The sequence below is a fragment of the Lycium barbarum genome, chromosome 6, assembly GCF_019175385.1.
Source record: "Lycium barbarum isolate Lr01 chromosome 6, ASM1917538v2, whole genome shotgun sequence".
Taxonomy (NCBI): Eukaryota; Viridiplantae; Streptophyta; class Magnoliopsida; order Solanales; family Solanaceae; genus Lycium; species Lycium barbarum.
This window is the reverse complement of record NC_083342.1, coordinates 17485311-17501078: the sequence shown is the minus strand read 5'-3', so window position 1 is coordinate 17501078 and position 15768 is coordinate 17485311. Positions and strand designations below refer to the sequence as shown.

Sequence of the window (15768 nt, the reverse complement as noted above, 5' to 3'; positions counted from 1 at the left end):
CTCAAACGCCTCAATTCGTTGCTCGTCGAAAGGTAATTTCAATAATATTTTGTAGCTCTTACAATTCTGTTTGATATTGAATTTTATATTGGTTTCGTTGGTAATTGAATTTTATACTGGTTGTTATTTAAAGTCCCATTTTCATCTTCTTAGTTTTCAGTTGGCAAGTTCATTTTCCAAGAACCTTCAGCTTTTAGCCAGTTCTCATTTGTCGTAGTTGTATTAGTAGATGGGTCAATCAAAATATTTTCTACTGATTAGTGTTGCATCAATGCTTGTACTTTTTCTCAGGCTGCATTCGTTCCTGCATCAGAAGGTGCAACGGATACTAGTTACTTCACAAGTCATTTCTCTTGGAATCTTTCAGATGAACAAGTATATGCAGCCAGTGAATATAAGGATTTTAGTGATGATGGCAGTGTTAGTGGTAGTAGTAGCTGTCTAGATAATCGCCAAGATGAACAGGTGTGTTGGTTATCACCCACAAAATAAATTAAAAAAAATAAAAATAAAGGACTGGCATGTTAAGTCTCAACGTGTCTTGATCTCTCTTGATTTTTCATTAAGTAGGTTTAATTTTGATGAAATAATGTGCAGGGTGATCAGTATGCTAATGCAAGAACTTGTGCGCCAATTTGGTACTATAATACGTCAGGTAATCTCATTGTTTTTCAAGTGTCTCGACACCTTTTTGTCTGTGTAAAGCTAGTAAGTAGTAACTTTTTTTAACCTTCAAACTTCAATGATTGTCAAATGAAATCATTTTGTATCCCGAAGCAAAACTGCAAGAGAACACGAGAAAAGGTTTGAGAAAATAGTGGTACATGCTGAACTTGCAGGAGTAGTAGTTTTTCTGATAAACATAGGGCCTGTTTGGATTATAACTTATGGCTTATAAGCCATAAGTTAGGAATCCTAACTTATGCCTTTTGGCTTATTTTTGTTATTATTCTGGCTTAAAACTAATGCTTAAAAGCACTTTTTTATCTTACCCAAACACTACAAAAGTGCTTAAAAGCTATTGACTTAAAAGCACCTAAAATAAGCCAATCCAAATAGGCTCATGGAATGTGCTGAGTGTTGAAGAGATGTTAATATGCTTAAGCTAGTATCTTTCGTCATTGTGATTTCCTGTTGCCTGTAAAATTATACTCTGATTTCCTGTTTCCTGTAAAAGTATACTCAGTTTTGAAATCCCTCACATCATTTGCTCCTTTTTTGCTACCAATGATGTTGTACTCTTTTTAATTTTCAACGGAGGTACATATCGTTGTACTTGTCCTGCTATTGATTATGCATTGTCTCTCCTTAGCGAGTAAGTTTGCTGATTTACCAATTGAAAGATGTCTGTTGTCTGATCTTAGCCTTCATCGTTCTCTATCTATGTAACTTTCTTTAGTTTATTTCTTGTTATTGTAGGAAATAATGGTAAAAGAAAGAAGGGTATCGTATCTGAGCATATTATGATGTTGCACCTTGTTTAAGAGTGAATGCAGTTATTATTTGCTCCAATTAATTTATTTTTATACTCATTGCTTAGTCTATTTGTCAGATCACTCAGCACAAGTGGGCAGAACCTTTTATGGAACCCGTGGATGTCAAGGGTCTTGGATTGCACGATTACTATGAGGTAAAGGCTTTGAATTTTCTTGTCCGTGTACACTTATTATATCTATGATGTTCTTACGAATCCTATGCTCCTTTTATTTCTGCTAATACACGTGCTTTTCTAGGTTATTGAGAAGCCTATGGACTTTAGTACTATCAAAAGCAAGATGGAAGTAAAGGATGGTTCTGGCTATAAGCATGTCCGAGAGATATGTGCAGACGTTAGGCTAATATTTAAGAATGCAATGAAATACAATGAGGAAAGGGATGACGTTCATGTAATGGCGAGAACCTTATTGGGAAAATTTGAGGAGAAATGGTTGCAGCTTTTGCCAAAAGTGGATGAAGAGGTACAACTCATATCCATGTATTATCCATAGTCTTTTTCTTTAGTATCTCGTGTAAATTGCTAAGGTAACTGAATCATTTTCTTCTAGGCTATTGAATATGCTATATATGAGAACGAGATTAGGATTTTAATTGGATTTTTAAGTAAATAATTGATACATTAAAATATGAACTACTGCTCATAGGAAAAACGGCGAAAGGAAGAGGAAGCAGAAGCCCAACAGGATATGCAGCTCGCTCAAGAGGCTGTTCATGCCAAAATGGCTAAAGATTTAAGCCTTGAGGTAGTTAAGGCTCAGATTCCTTTACACAAACATAAAAGTTTTAACCATATTGTCCTGACTGTTTATGATCTTCCTCTTCGCACATATTAAGCTGTAGAAAATGCTTAAACTTATCTGTTGAATTCTAGCTTGATGAGGTGGACATGCAACTGGAAGAACTCAGGGATATGGTCCTTCAGAAATGCAGGTTAGAACCTTAACAAATAACTTTCTTCGGTTAAGTTGTGCGTTTATTAATTCTTAAAGTAGCTGATTGGTTGTAAATATACCTTGTACTCCAGTCCTGTCAAAAATGCTAAATTACTGGAGGAAACAGATCTAGCCTAATTAGAATGATAAAGTGAACTTGTGCAACTACAAAAATCCACACATTCCAGCAGGTGGTGGAAATAGAATTACATCAATTGTTATAACATCAACCCCAATAATCTACTATTCTGAATAATAAACTAGTTTTTGACCAATCTTGCTAAGAAAATTGTTTCTTTGAAGTGCAATTCTATTGTTAATCTGCTGCACCTGCTGAAATTTTGTATGTGTCCCAAGTCTGGTCCTTTTGGTGCACAAATTGGTAGTAATGCAAAAAACCAGCAATAGTGCTGAACTGCTACCAGTTGCTGCAGCCTTTCTTTGAAAAAAACCAGCAGGAGTCTTGCATGTGTGGCCTTGTCTTGTGTCCTTGTATGTTGTCTCTGCTATATCGTGCATTGTTGTCCAGACCTGTTGAGATGCAATAGCAATAATACCAAGTTATACATGCTTCTGATACCATCACAGCAGCCATCCACCACCAACAACCTTATTTGCACAAGCTGTCCAGCCTTTGTGCAACTAAGCAGCATACTATGATGTACCTCTTCATATCCCATTACCCATGTTTGTTTCAAGTTTAGATTTGTTTAAAACTCAAGGAGTTAGTTATTCAGTCCCTGTCCCTTTTCAAAATTGGTATCTGTTTATAATAAGTTTTATCTTTGTATTATGTGCGCGTGCATTTGAAGGGTAGTGACATTATTTATTCTCTTTTGTAGGTGTCGAAAATGAAGAAAGGGAAGGAGACAGTGAAGACGTTGATCTTACTTGAGAAGATCTTTTATGAAGCTTTCTACGTGTTCTAAGAATCTTTTTGCTATCGAACATTTTGAAACTTATCCTAAATCTTGAAATGTAAAACTTAATTATGCATTTTGGGTTGAACATTTTGGTTTTACGGGTATATATGCTGGATTAGGAATGTTGGATATTTTGGATTATGAAAAATTTGTGTTTTCTGATTTATGTAATTTGTAATGTATTTTATATATATATATATATATATATATATATATATATATCAATTTATAACCAGGGCTACTATTTCAGATAAACCATTGCAATAGGTTGTTCCAAATAATTGCACTGGATTTTTATACATACAAAAAGACCGTTGCAATAGACAAAAACCGTTGCAATAAAGGAAAAGGCTGTTGCAATATATATATATATATATATATATATATATATATATATATATATATATATATATATATATATATATATATATATATATCAATTTATAACCAGGGCTACTATTTCAGATAAACCATTGCAATAGGTTGTTCCAAATAATTGCACTGGATTTTTATACATACAAAAAGACCGTTGCAATAGACAAAAACCGTTGCAATAAAGGAAAAGCCTGTTGCAATAACCTCTACGAAACCGTTGCAATATCCTCAAAAGTCATTGCTTAAAGGGATATGGGGACGGTTGGAAACCGTTCCGAATACACACAAAAAACTTGTTGCAGCAGAAAGAGGAACAACCGTTGCTGTAGATATGGCTATAGCAACGGGTTTTACCAACCGTTGCCATAGATATATTGGCACGCGAGCAGATGGAACACACGTTAAACCGTTGCTATATATCTATAGCAACGGTTCTCATGTCTATAGCATCGGTTTTATCGGTGTTGCCATAAGCCTATTTTCCAGTAGTGATTATATGCTCGTTTCTTTCTGATTTTGGTATGGATGTTGAATGCCTATTTTAATATAATGATGACCATTGACTGAGTTAAATTGTGAATTAGTGACTCTACCTAGGGAAGGAACTTAGACTTGTGATTATCAGGTGAGATTATTTAAACTTGACAGACTTGTGGGTTAGAAGCTTCATCTTAGGCTGTGACTCCATCATGGGATATTTTGTGACTTAGATTTGAGTGTTAAGTGCCTATCTGTTTATCTTGTTGATTTTATACTTACATACGTTAACTAATCTTAGTCGGCCTATGATGCTTATCGGTACATAGTGTTTGTATAATACTACCTTGCTGCACCATTTTTGAGTGCAAATTATGTTTCAGAGATTTCATCCAGATTACATCTCTAGCTTGAACCTAGTTTGCTCAATAAGATCTGAGGGTGAGCTTCTTTCCATGCCATGCCACCTGAAGATCTCTCTTTCCAGATGTCTACTTTCATTCCAGACATTATTTGTTATATTTGAGATATACTTCATTCTTTAGACATCGTTGGTTAGAGTCCTTGCACGATGACTTTCAGATTTTTGGCGGTGTAATAGTTAGATTTCCGCACTTATATTATCTATTAATTATGACTTGCTTTTTTTATTCATTCATTCACTTATCTATTGACTGTTAATAAATGATTAAAGAAGTTGAAATTGGCTAATGATTAATGGGTTAATGGGTAAGGGTTTGCCCACTAGTGATAATAACGTAGGTGCCCGAGCGATTGGTAACTTGGGTCGTGACAACTGTGGATACACTATTGGTACTTGATGAAACACTGTGATGAGCTGGGCTCAATTTTTAAATGAGAGTGACGTGAGAGTCCGATATCTGATGTTAGTCCTGAAATCGTGGATTGAGTGAGTGCATGGACTTCGCGGGTCCCCTAGGATGGTGCCGGTGAGAACCCCCGTGGGCAAAGATCCGGGTCTCGTCTATTTGTTGGGCAACGATTCGGGACGAGTGGCACTTAGACTTCGTGAGTCACCTTGGGTTGTGCTACTGAGGCATCAATACTTCCGACCGGAGTACACGTGTACACAACATTTGCATGGCATTCATACATTGTTGCATTGCATTGCATCACGAATTATATTGAGATGATTTGGTGTTTTTACTTGTGATGTTGGACTCGGTTTGGACCCATTGGAACATGGCATAATTGGGTTTAGATGTTCTACTTAGGCGATTGATGTGTACCTGATTATGATTATGGTTGCCTTATACCTGTTAACTTACCTCTTAGATCATTTGTAGGATCAGTTATATGTTTGGCTTACAAAAGGATGTAGGATATGGAATACCTTCATGATGAGTAGACATCTGCGCTAAGAACGAAAGGCATAATGGTATATGACTAGCGTAAGATTGTTGTGTAATTGATTGGTGGCTATTAGAGGAGGGTTTTTGCATGACTTAAGAGTCTTGATGTTATAGCGTGTGGAAATATAGATGTATGGTATTGATCTAGTTGCTTTCCTGCTTATTTGTGAATTCTTTTACTGATATGTGTTTCTAACCATTGTCGACCTATGATACTTACTCAGTACACGTTGATGGTACTGATACCAGTCTTGCTACATCCCTTTTGGGATGTAGAGTGTTTCAGGTGATTGATTGTGATACGTTTGGAGATGCACGGTACCTATCGTGAAGATCTCTTCCCACTTCATTTTGGGATGGAGGATTAGCCTTAGAGTTGTATTCCATTCAAAATTTTACATTAGTCGCTCTTGTACTAGTCTAGATCAGGTCGTGAGATTTGGAACGAGTCATGTAATGATTTAACCGTTGTAATCCTTTTCAGATTTTGAGTCTATTTAATGATTGATGTCCGCTGTTAATTATACATTTATTAGATTTAAATGAATTGTATTTACTTAATTGAGGTGTTATTAATTGAGAGTTCTCCTAGTGAGGAGGGAAAGGTTGGTGCCCGCGTGATCCTAAATTGGATTGTGACACTCACCTAAGATTCAAATTCCAGCCCTTCTCAATCATTCTCGTGTCACTAAAAAACCTTTAGGTGAACCATTTATGATGATATAAAGTTCAACAATGGATATAACATGGTGTATCCACATATTCAATCTATTGCAAAAGCCCATAAGCTTTAGGATTCTTAATATAAAGTCCTCGTTAACATTATGTCACGATCCAATTTGACTAGTTGTGACGGTACTAACTCCCCCGAGTCAGAAAGCCATCCGATAAATCATTCTAAAAGAATAGAGAATAATAGTAAAGCGGAATGAGCATACAAGTCATTTTTAAGTCCTGAAATCTTTATATATCATCAGTATTGAATTAAAGGTGCATCAAACCCCCAAATCTGGTGTCATAGTACAGGAACCCACTAACATAGAATAATACAAGTCTGAATTGTTATTGAAAATGTCTAGAAATGAATAGACAACAAAACATAGTACTAGAGAATTCGGTGCCACAAAACCCATAGTGGCTCACCCAGAATTCTCGATGGTAATCTCCTCAACATCCAGTAAACTCTCTAACAGCACTGGTACCCAGCACAGAATCTGCACACAAAAGGTACAGCAAGTGTAGTGTGAGTATAAAATACAATGGGTTCTCAGCAGCATCGTGGACCGACCCTAGATAGAACGGAGACGAGGCTGGTCTTTGAATACTACTACTACACTTAGCTGCCATTAGTCCGAGATACATAATAACATGAAAGGTCAAGTATTTGTCCCACAACGACAATAAACAATCCAAAACAGTTCAATCAACAAGAATCATAGATAACAATTAAAGCATGTATGCATGAATGCAATGCAAGGCCTTTCTTTCCATCACCCGGTGCACACACGTTCGAACATTAACGAATCATGACCAATGGGGCAACCGCGAGGTCCGTATACTACCCGAAATATTAGATCTCCCAGATCATATTGGGTCCTTAGCCACAGTAGGCTCCATATACCTCTCGCTTAGCCATCCGGCTCATAAATCATCATCACTCCGTCCAGAACCAATTTTCCACTGACCCACAATTGCGTCCTCAATAATAATATGCCTGAGACATAAAATAATCATGGATATGACATGCAACACAATAAGAAGTAGGAATATGTAACAAAGATTCCATTTAGATTAGCACAATTCATAAAGGTCCCACCTTAGCTTCTTATTCACTTTTAACGAGCACTTAAGAGATGTATAACACACATACTAGATAAGATAGGAATATAATTAACACACAAAAAGTACGGGCTTCAGACCCCAATCACAGATCTATAGATTGTACTATCCATCAGCTAGTGCCCAAAGTATGCATTCAGACCGACTATACAATTTAAGTACACAATCACCTATATTATGGCATTTGTACCCGATACAAGTGCTCGTCACCTCACGAATATCAGGACCCCCTTAGTAATCCTATTATCCCTCTTAATTAGGTCATTTAGATAAACCCACGATGCTCTATATAAGGTATAGAGTCTCAACTTGCTTGGAAATAAATGTTTGAATCACAAAGCTTGCTTGCCTTTCTTACAGCCTCCAAATAGTCCCAATCTGGTCAAATATGGACTATACATTAGAACACGAGTCTATCGGTACCCAGATTGACATAGAATAAATCTGGACCCAAAACGATACCCAAAATAGGATTCCAAGTCGAAAAGGGAAAAATAGGAAATTTAGTCCCAAATTGGTCTACCTGTATCTATAGAACCTAAATACCAAAAATCAATCAAATCCATCCACTATATCATGCTTAATTGAAAAATCTACTAATTTAAGCCTAGGGTTTCAAACCTCCAATTTACCTCTCTTAAATCAAGAACCTTAGCATGAAAAGCTTTACTAAACTATACATTAATCATAAATGAATGGTTCGAATCTGACCCACAAGATGATCCTTTCACAATCTCTCCAAGTCTCCCGAAAATCGAGCTTCGAAGTGAAAAATATCACAATGCAAATTCTAGGTTCGAAGTTAGAATTAAATATCTTACTCTTGCCCAGCGATCTGGCCGGAAGATCTAGGTTCGAAGTTAGAATTAAATATTTGACTCCTGCCCAGCGATCTGGCAGAAGCGACCTCATAGCTGGGCCCTTTTCCTTGCATCTGCGGAACCTAATTACAGAAGCGACGACGCATCAGACACCAGCAAAATTTGGTGTTTCACTCATTCGCCCTGAAATCCTAAGACTCGTCTGGAACCTCCCATATATAAACCAAGTATGCAACCCACTCTAAAAACACGCTGTGAAATCATCTGCAGCATTGAAATTTGAAAAGAAATCATCTTGACCCGGTAAGCTAAGAACGCCTAAAAACTAACTTTTGACCCAGAAGACCAAAATGCCCCCGAGCCCCTTGAGGACCGAACCAACGTCTCTACCAAGTTATAATCGGTATTCTGTACCTAATGGAATTGACACATCCCCAAAGAGTCTCAGTTACCACGATGCTGACTTTAGTCAACCCAACACTTAGAATTATGAAAAACTCTATTTTCTCACTCCAAATACATCTGAACTCCTCAAGAGTTGTGCCATCCATCCCCAATATTCAAATACACTCTAGAGAAGCTAGAGCGAGGATCCACATAGGGAAAAAAAGGCAAACTAACTAAACAATCAAAATGACCTAACGGGTCGTTACACATTATCGAAGGCTTTCACAATGTCCCATTTACATAAGATGTCCGACCTGCCTTGTTTATGTCTAGATTCAAGAAAGTCCTAGTCCTAGTCTATTAGAAAAAGCTTAAAAAGAACCTTATAGAAACTACCAATTAGAATAATTAGTATGTAATGATATCTTGCATGACCAATATAACACAAAAGGTGGTGAACTAGGTTATGCTTGATTTCGTCTATGTGATGGACCCGATTACTTTATCTATTTCTTAAGACTAAGTTGAGAAATAATAAAAAACAACAAAGTAACAACATAATATTTTTAAATGGAAAGAACCCGATTCATAAGGGTGAAGAACCACGACCTACACATTTGCAGGATTTGTCCTAAGCTTCATGTAATAGTGAGCCTCAATAAAAATCAGATTACAAGAGATGCAATCTAGGAACTAACTCTAATGTCTCTTACAACAATCTATACAGTCTGTTGAGTCCCTTTCAAGTTTCCATCAGACTTGGAACTGAATTTGACTAAGGTTTTTACCTAAATCAATGCTTCTAAGAAAGATGAAAACAGGTACAACTCAATCATAATCCTAGCACAAGATATCTAGACTTGAAACAATGCTTATAAGAAAGATGAAAATAGGTACAACTCAATCACAATCCTAGCACAAGATATCTAGACTTGAACACTGTAAAAAATATGACGATAAAACTGGTTCTTCAATCTGGTCATTTGTATCAGACAACACTTCAATAGCTAGTCAAAAATCTCTCAAATATGCTCTTAGAGTGTCGGTTATTTTCTTGATTTCTGCTTTTACTCTCAATGTAATTGTGTAAATATCATCAATAAAAGACCTGCATATATGTAGCAAACTATGACGGAAAATAGGTTAGTCACATGCACTTATTGAATAAGGACTTGAAGAGTGATAATAATTGAGAGGGAGGCAATCCCTTTGCTTTCACACGGTTGTAGCTATGCTTGAAGAGAGTCCAACGCTTAGCCCAAATAAGCATACTATAGACTCCAAGGTCTCGTATATGATATCACTATCATAAGACTACTTCATTCCAAGAGTTCTACCGTGACTGGAATCTAATGAAACATGAAACTGCTTAGCTAGTTCATTTAGCATAGCCAACTTTTTCCATGTTTATGCATTTTGTCCGACCCACTTATTTGGCCCAAATCCTTTGTCAATTATCAAAATGTGCAAAGTCCAACAAATTCCTCTTTTTAATGATGAAAAACCCATGTTTCATTGTGCCGTCTGTGTAACCTGTTCCAATCATCTGAGTGTATGGAAAGACAACAAATGAACCACTTAGATGAACTAGGTTAGAATAGTGGGTTATAAAATATTACATAGAATACATCTATCCCCTTTTAGCATCATAGGAAACCTATTCCATTATTCACAAAGATCAGTTAAATGTTTTAGTCAATATAATACTCATGGTCACTGAGGATACACAAATACAATCATAAGAGAACAAAAGAGCCTTAATTGTGTATCTTAGGATATTAGTCAAACCTCAATTAATAGGCAAAGCAAAATTTTGTTATCCTAATACATAACTTTGGCATATTTGGTTTATGTCCGAAAGGTCTCGGATGAGTTCAGGTGTTGGATCAATGTTTGGACTTGAGTCTGATTTTCTAGTTCTGTGTCTCGCTTTTGCGAGATTTGGGCTCCCACCTGCGCAAAATGCGCCCCAGATGCGGTGTTTTGACTGAGGGGCTAAGCCTGCTCCTGCGAGGTGAAGTCCGTAGAAGCGGAAGTGCTTATGCTCTTTTGGACTCCAATGCGGGTCTTCAAAATTTAAGTGGACCTCGCATCTGTGAGGTTTGGGCCGCCAAACCAGGCCTACAAATGCAAGTGTTTGGGTCGCGAAAGTGGAAATTGCAGAAGGTATTAATTCCCTAATTCGAGTTTAGACTTCTCATTCACATATTTGCAGCTTGTGTCACGACCCATTCACGAATCAAGATGGCACCTACACTATCCCCCGATAGGCGAATCATCCCCAATTAATCAATCATTTTTAAGGTGCGGAAGTTAAACACAATAAAGTATTGTTTAACAATCTTATAAATAATAATAAGTGTAAAAGATACTTAAAGATTATAATTCCCACAAACTTGTCTAAAATTGTACAAGAGCGTCTAAATAGTTATTACAAGTCTTGAACAATGAAAAAAAATAACAACGGTCTCGAAGAAAAGTAAAGACAGACATAAGATAGAGGAAGATCCAGGGTTGCTGATAGGATCTGATGGCTTACCCTGAAACTCCAAATCAACTGCCTAAGGATCAAATGCGAGGCCTAGAACTAGAACACGAAGTGGTATTTGCACCCAAAAAGATGCAGCAAGTGTAGTATGAGTACAACACTAGTACTATTAGGCATCATAGGTTGGCAATAAAGGGAAAAACACATATAGAGGATATAAAGATTGAAGCTAAACACTCGTCATAACAATTCAAGTTAACTTCACAACTATACTCGAGAGTACAACATCACAAAGATATATGTAAGCACATAGCACATGAGACTGTCAAGAAGGATAAGTGTAAGAAGGTATGAATGCAATATAATGGCCAATATCAAACCTGGTGCACACATGCTATGGGTTGCACCTCGTAGTCATGACTCATGGGGGACTCGCGAGGTCTATATATCCTGTTGCGGCATGCAACCTGATCCCAAATATATATGTTATGGCGTGTAACTCGAACCCAAGAAATATGTTGCAGCAAGGAACCCGACCCCAAGTAAATATAGGTTGCGGCGTCCAACCCGATCCCAAGTATCTTAAACTATATAACCTCAATCTTACCTCTTTCATCACTTATCCATCAGTATGTATGAATGAATGCATGTGTGCAACAATATCAAGTTTCATAAGTCATATATTTAAAGATGGATCAACATAAGTATATCATTGACATCTCAAATACTTCCACTTAAGCACAAACATGGATCATTCTTTCATACTTCGTATAAAACATGGAGTGATGAGGTAAACAACATCAAATAATTATAAGTGTTTATCAATCATGGCTCTCATGACCCATATAAACAACAATCATACCAAACCAGTGGATTTAGCATTACAACCATGCCCGAAGGCCATAATATGCAATCCCCATCTCAATCACTAAGTAAAATAACAACCCAGACAAATACACCGGTACCTACCTAAGTACTCATCATAATAGCTAAGGTGGGACCCCCATCACACCTAATACCCCTTCAATATTTATAAACGATATATGTCTTCTAAATATAAACCATAGCCTACCTAAAAGCCGAGCGGACGCCACGAACCCTGAAGCCAAAGATATATCCTCCCAAAGTGCTTCCGAACGATCGAGGTCTAACAATCATAAATTCTATGTCAAAATACAAATCTAAGGATTCTCAATAAACCGAAAAAGGATTCGGGTCCAAAAGTCAACCCCAAAATCCAAATCCAAACCCCACAGTCCAAAAAGGTCAAAAAGGTAATCTATCATGAAATTAAACTCAACATGATTAAATTAGCAATCTATACGGTCATACGAAGTCAATAATACCCATATTGCTACACTTAGATTGAAACCGAAAAACAAACCCAAAATAACCAACCCCGAGCCCCAAGCGAAAAACTGGAAATTGAATGTAAAGTCATGTTAGCTATAGTCTAGATAGTCCATAACCTAAGTTTCATGAGAATCTAATCACAAATTTAGCCTTGAATTCCATTATCAAAACCTACATTTATGGAAAAAGCCTTATTTCCTATGTAAAATCATGAATTGGAAAGGAATTTAAAGGATGAAAGCATGGATAGGTTTAGATAATCATAATCTAAAGAATCATGGAATTCTACACCTAAATGAACGTCCAATTTTATAAATTAAACTAAGCCCCAAGTTAAAGAAAAACCCTAATCTAGTCATCTAGAATCTTGGATGGAATGGATAAATAATGAAAAGAAACATGAAATAATGCTTGAAAGATTATTATGAATTTACCCCAAGGAAGAATCTTGAAAATCCCTCTTGAATTAGCCTATTACCGAGCTTTCTAAGTCTCAAAATTGGTTTAGATAGAATGAGGTTCAAATTGGGCAAAAGAGAATAAAAAGGTTCTAATTCTACCATCCTTGCGGGTGCAGCCACTTTCTCGCATTAGTGATGTTACAACTCGTAGTTTTGGACGCTGAGGTCCGTTAGGTGCTAGCTGTTCAACTGCGGACACTGGAGTTACCTTCTAGGATATATGAGATTATATGCGCCTATCTATCTTGTGATTATAAGGGTTTAAGTTCATATAATAAGCTAGGGAAGGATTGGAGGGCAAGCGGATTAAGGAATTTAAGTTTACCGGAACATTGGAGAAAGGATGGGGGACAATTTTGGTCTAACATGGAGAAAGAATATCGTTTAGTATATGAAGAGTTTTGAGGTAAAGTACAAGCCTAAAATGAAGTTCAGGAAGTCTAGTTTCTAACGCAACAAACCGTGCATCGATCGGATATCGGAATCAAACATCATGAGAATTTTAAGATGGGCTGGTAGAGCAGTGAATTATCCCTGCGCGAACTCGCAGAGGAGAGCCCAGCAACTCAGCGCGAATGCGCCATAAGGCAGCCCGATTGTGTTGAGCAAATTTTGAGCCAGTCAAGGCAGATTCCAGAACGTTATATAAGGGGGGTTACCTGCTATTTCTTCATCCAAACACCCTAAAACCTCCAAAAATTCTCTGAAATCCTTCCCCAACTTCCACCCCTAAAATCTTAACGCGAATCAAGTATTATCTTTGGATTCAGGTTCGGACAGCATATAATTGCGATTATAATATCGTATTGCGGAAAATCTTGGCTTGAAATCAAGGGGATACCAAAGATATTGCGGTTCTAACGCGAGTAAGGTATGAATCTCTATTTATTGATATTAATTTAAGTTTATTTACAGAGATAGAGTTATTAAATCATTGTATGATGGATTAATTGGTTGAAAAATTGGGTAAACATCGTGTGGGATGTTTTATGAAATATATTGGTGTTGAAGATGATGTTATTGATGTTAGTATTGCTGTTGTTGGTTGTTGGTATTGTGATTTCGGGCTAGCGATATAAATAGGGGAGATGCTGCTCGAATTTAGGCAGATTCTACATAAACTTCATTTGAAGGCTTGAGACAAGCATATGAAGATAAGTCTAATGATAGTATATAGATTTACAAGCTTGGGAGGACAAATGTTAAGTATTAAAGTTAAGGCGGCCGAAAAGGTATGTTAGGGCTGTCCCTTCTTTCATTTTTGGCATGATATTATGATATGAATCAACAATCAAGTAAACGAGCTTCCATATTACTCTACTCTTAGAAGAATTAGGAGTACTTCAGTCTTTGAGGTCCCTGTACCCCGCTTATGATTGTCCCTTCTGTTCATGGGTCCAGTTTTATATATACAGTTTATTCATGCATTACATTCATTCAGATATATATATGCATATTGACCTGTGACCAGAAGGCGTTATATACGCGTATATTATATGTATATAGGGTATGGGGAAAAGGATAGGCGTTATATATGCATTACCACCTGATCATCTGGTGCACTTTGATGATTATATATGGATCGGGTCGTACGTTCCTCGACACTATTATATGATATAAGGATCGGACTGAACGTTCCTCAGAACTATGACCTATATGTGTACATGAGCATGATTATTATTGAGAGCATTTATGTTACGCGCCCACAGAGGCATTGTCAGTATATAGATTTGTGCAAATGCTTTCAGATACTCAGTCATACAGATGCATACAGATAGTTAGTGGTTCTAAGTTCAGATTCAGCTCATGATTCTTATATTTATATTGCTTCTATGCCTTATATACTCAACACATTATTCGTACTGACTCCCCTATTACTTGGGAGGGGGGCTGCGTTCATGCCCGCAGGTTCAGGTAGACTGAGAGACGATCCAGCTCAATAGGACTTCCCCTCAGTTGTAGTTGGGGCGCTCCACTCGATCCCGAGTTGCGATTTATTTTGGTATGCTATTTCGACTTGTATATATGGGTATGGCGGGAGCCTTGTCTTCTCATCTCTATAGCTTTATACTTCAGTAGAGGTCTGCAGACAGTTGTACGTACCTGACAGATGATGTAACCTTGTCGGCTTCTATAGTTTTATGTACAGCATATGTAACGGCCTAGTTAGCTCGCACTGTTCTTTTAGGATATACATATATACGGATTGTGCAGAGTTCACGATGTTATCCTTTCATGAGCCAGCATAAAATCTATTCAAGTTACTTATGGGCACTTGTTATTCAGTATTATTCAGATACGAGTTTAGGAGTGCTTGATCAGTGGGGGCCGGGCACTCGTCATGACTCATTGGCTTGGGTCGTGACAGAAGTAGTATCAGAGCAGTTCTGTCTTAGGGTTGCCTACAGACCGTGTCTAGTTGAGTCTTATGTGTGGGTGTGTCGTGCACCACACTTATAAACAGGAGGCTACAGGACATTTAGGATGTTATCATTCTTTCTATTCTAGATCGTGCGATAGAGCTGTGAGATAAGGATTTCCTTTCTAATAACTTGTTCTGATTTCAGTGATGCCTCGTGAGAAGGCTACAACTGCTCAGAAGGGCAAGGGAGTGGCTGCTGAGGCCACTCGCCGTACTCAGCGGGTAACCAGAGCTCGGGGTGAGTCTCAGAGTGAGAGCCCATCTCAGACTTCACATACCCCACCTCCAGCACCCGCCCCAGTACCCCCAATTCCTCAGCCAGACGTATCAGGCCAGGATATGCAAGATGTTGTACAGCTATTGACCAGATTGGTAGCCGCTTAGGCTTAGTGATAGGGAGTTGGCCTTGACCTGGTAGAC

At 37.5% G+C, this 15768-nt stretch overlaps 1 protein-coding gene across 1 annotated transcript; it reads left to right on the top strand.

Annotated features, from left to right (window-relative positions):
• Positions 1-442: 442 nt before the first annotated feature.
• Positions 443-2567, top strand: LOC132599698 (transcription factor GTE1-like). The gene is made up of 7 exons (XM_060312969.1): positions 443-465; positions 598-655; positions 1553-1630; positions 1734-1958; positions 2142-2240; positions 2369-2427; positions 2522-2567. The coding sequence occupies exons 1-7, from the start codon at positions 458-460 to the stop codon at positions 2565-2567; spliced, it is 573 nt and encodes a 190-aa protein (XP_060168952.1). The 5' UTR covers positions 443-457.
• Positions 2568-15768: the final 13201 nt, after the last annotated feature.

What these genes read in the sequence shown, in the direction of transcription:
- LOC132599698 (XM_060312969.1), top strand. An exon ending in GATTGCACGATTACTATGAG is followed by an intron (nt 1,631 to 1,733) that starts GTAAAGGCTTTG and finishes GTGCTTTTCTAG; the next exon opens with GTTATTGAGAAGCCTATGGA. An exon ending in ATGGTCCTTCAGAAATGCAG is followed by an intron (nt 2,428 to 2,521) that starts GTTAGAACCTTA and finishes CTTGTACTCCAG; the next exon opens with TCCTGTCAAAAATGCTAAAT.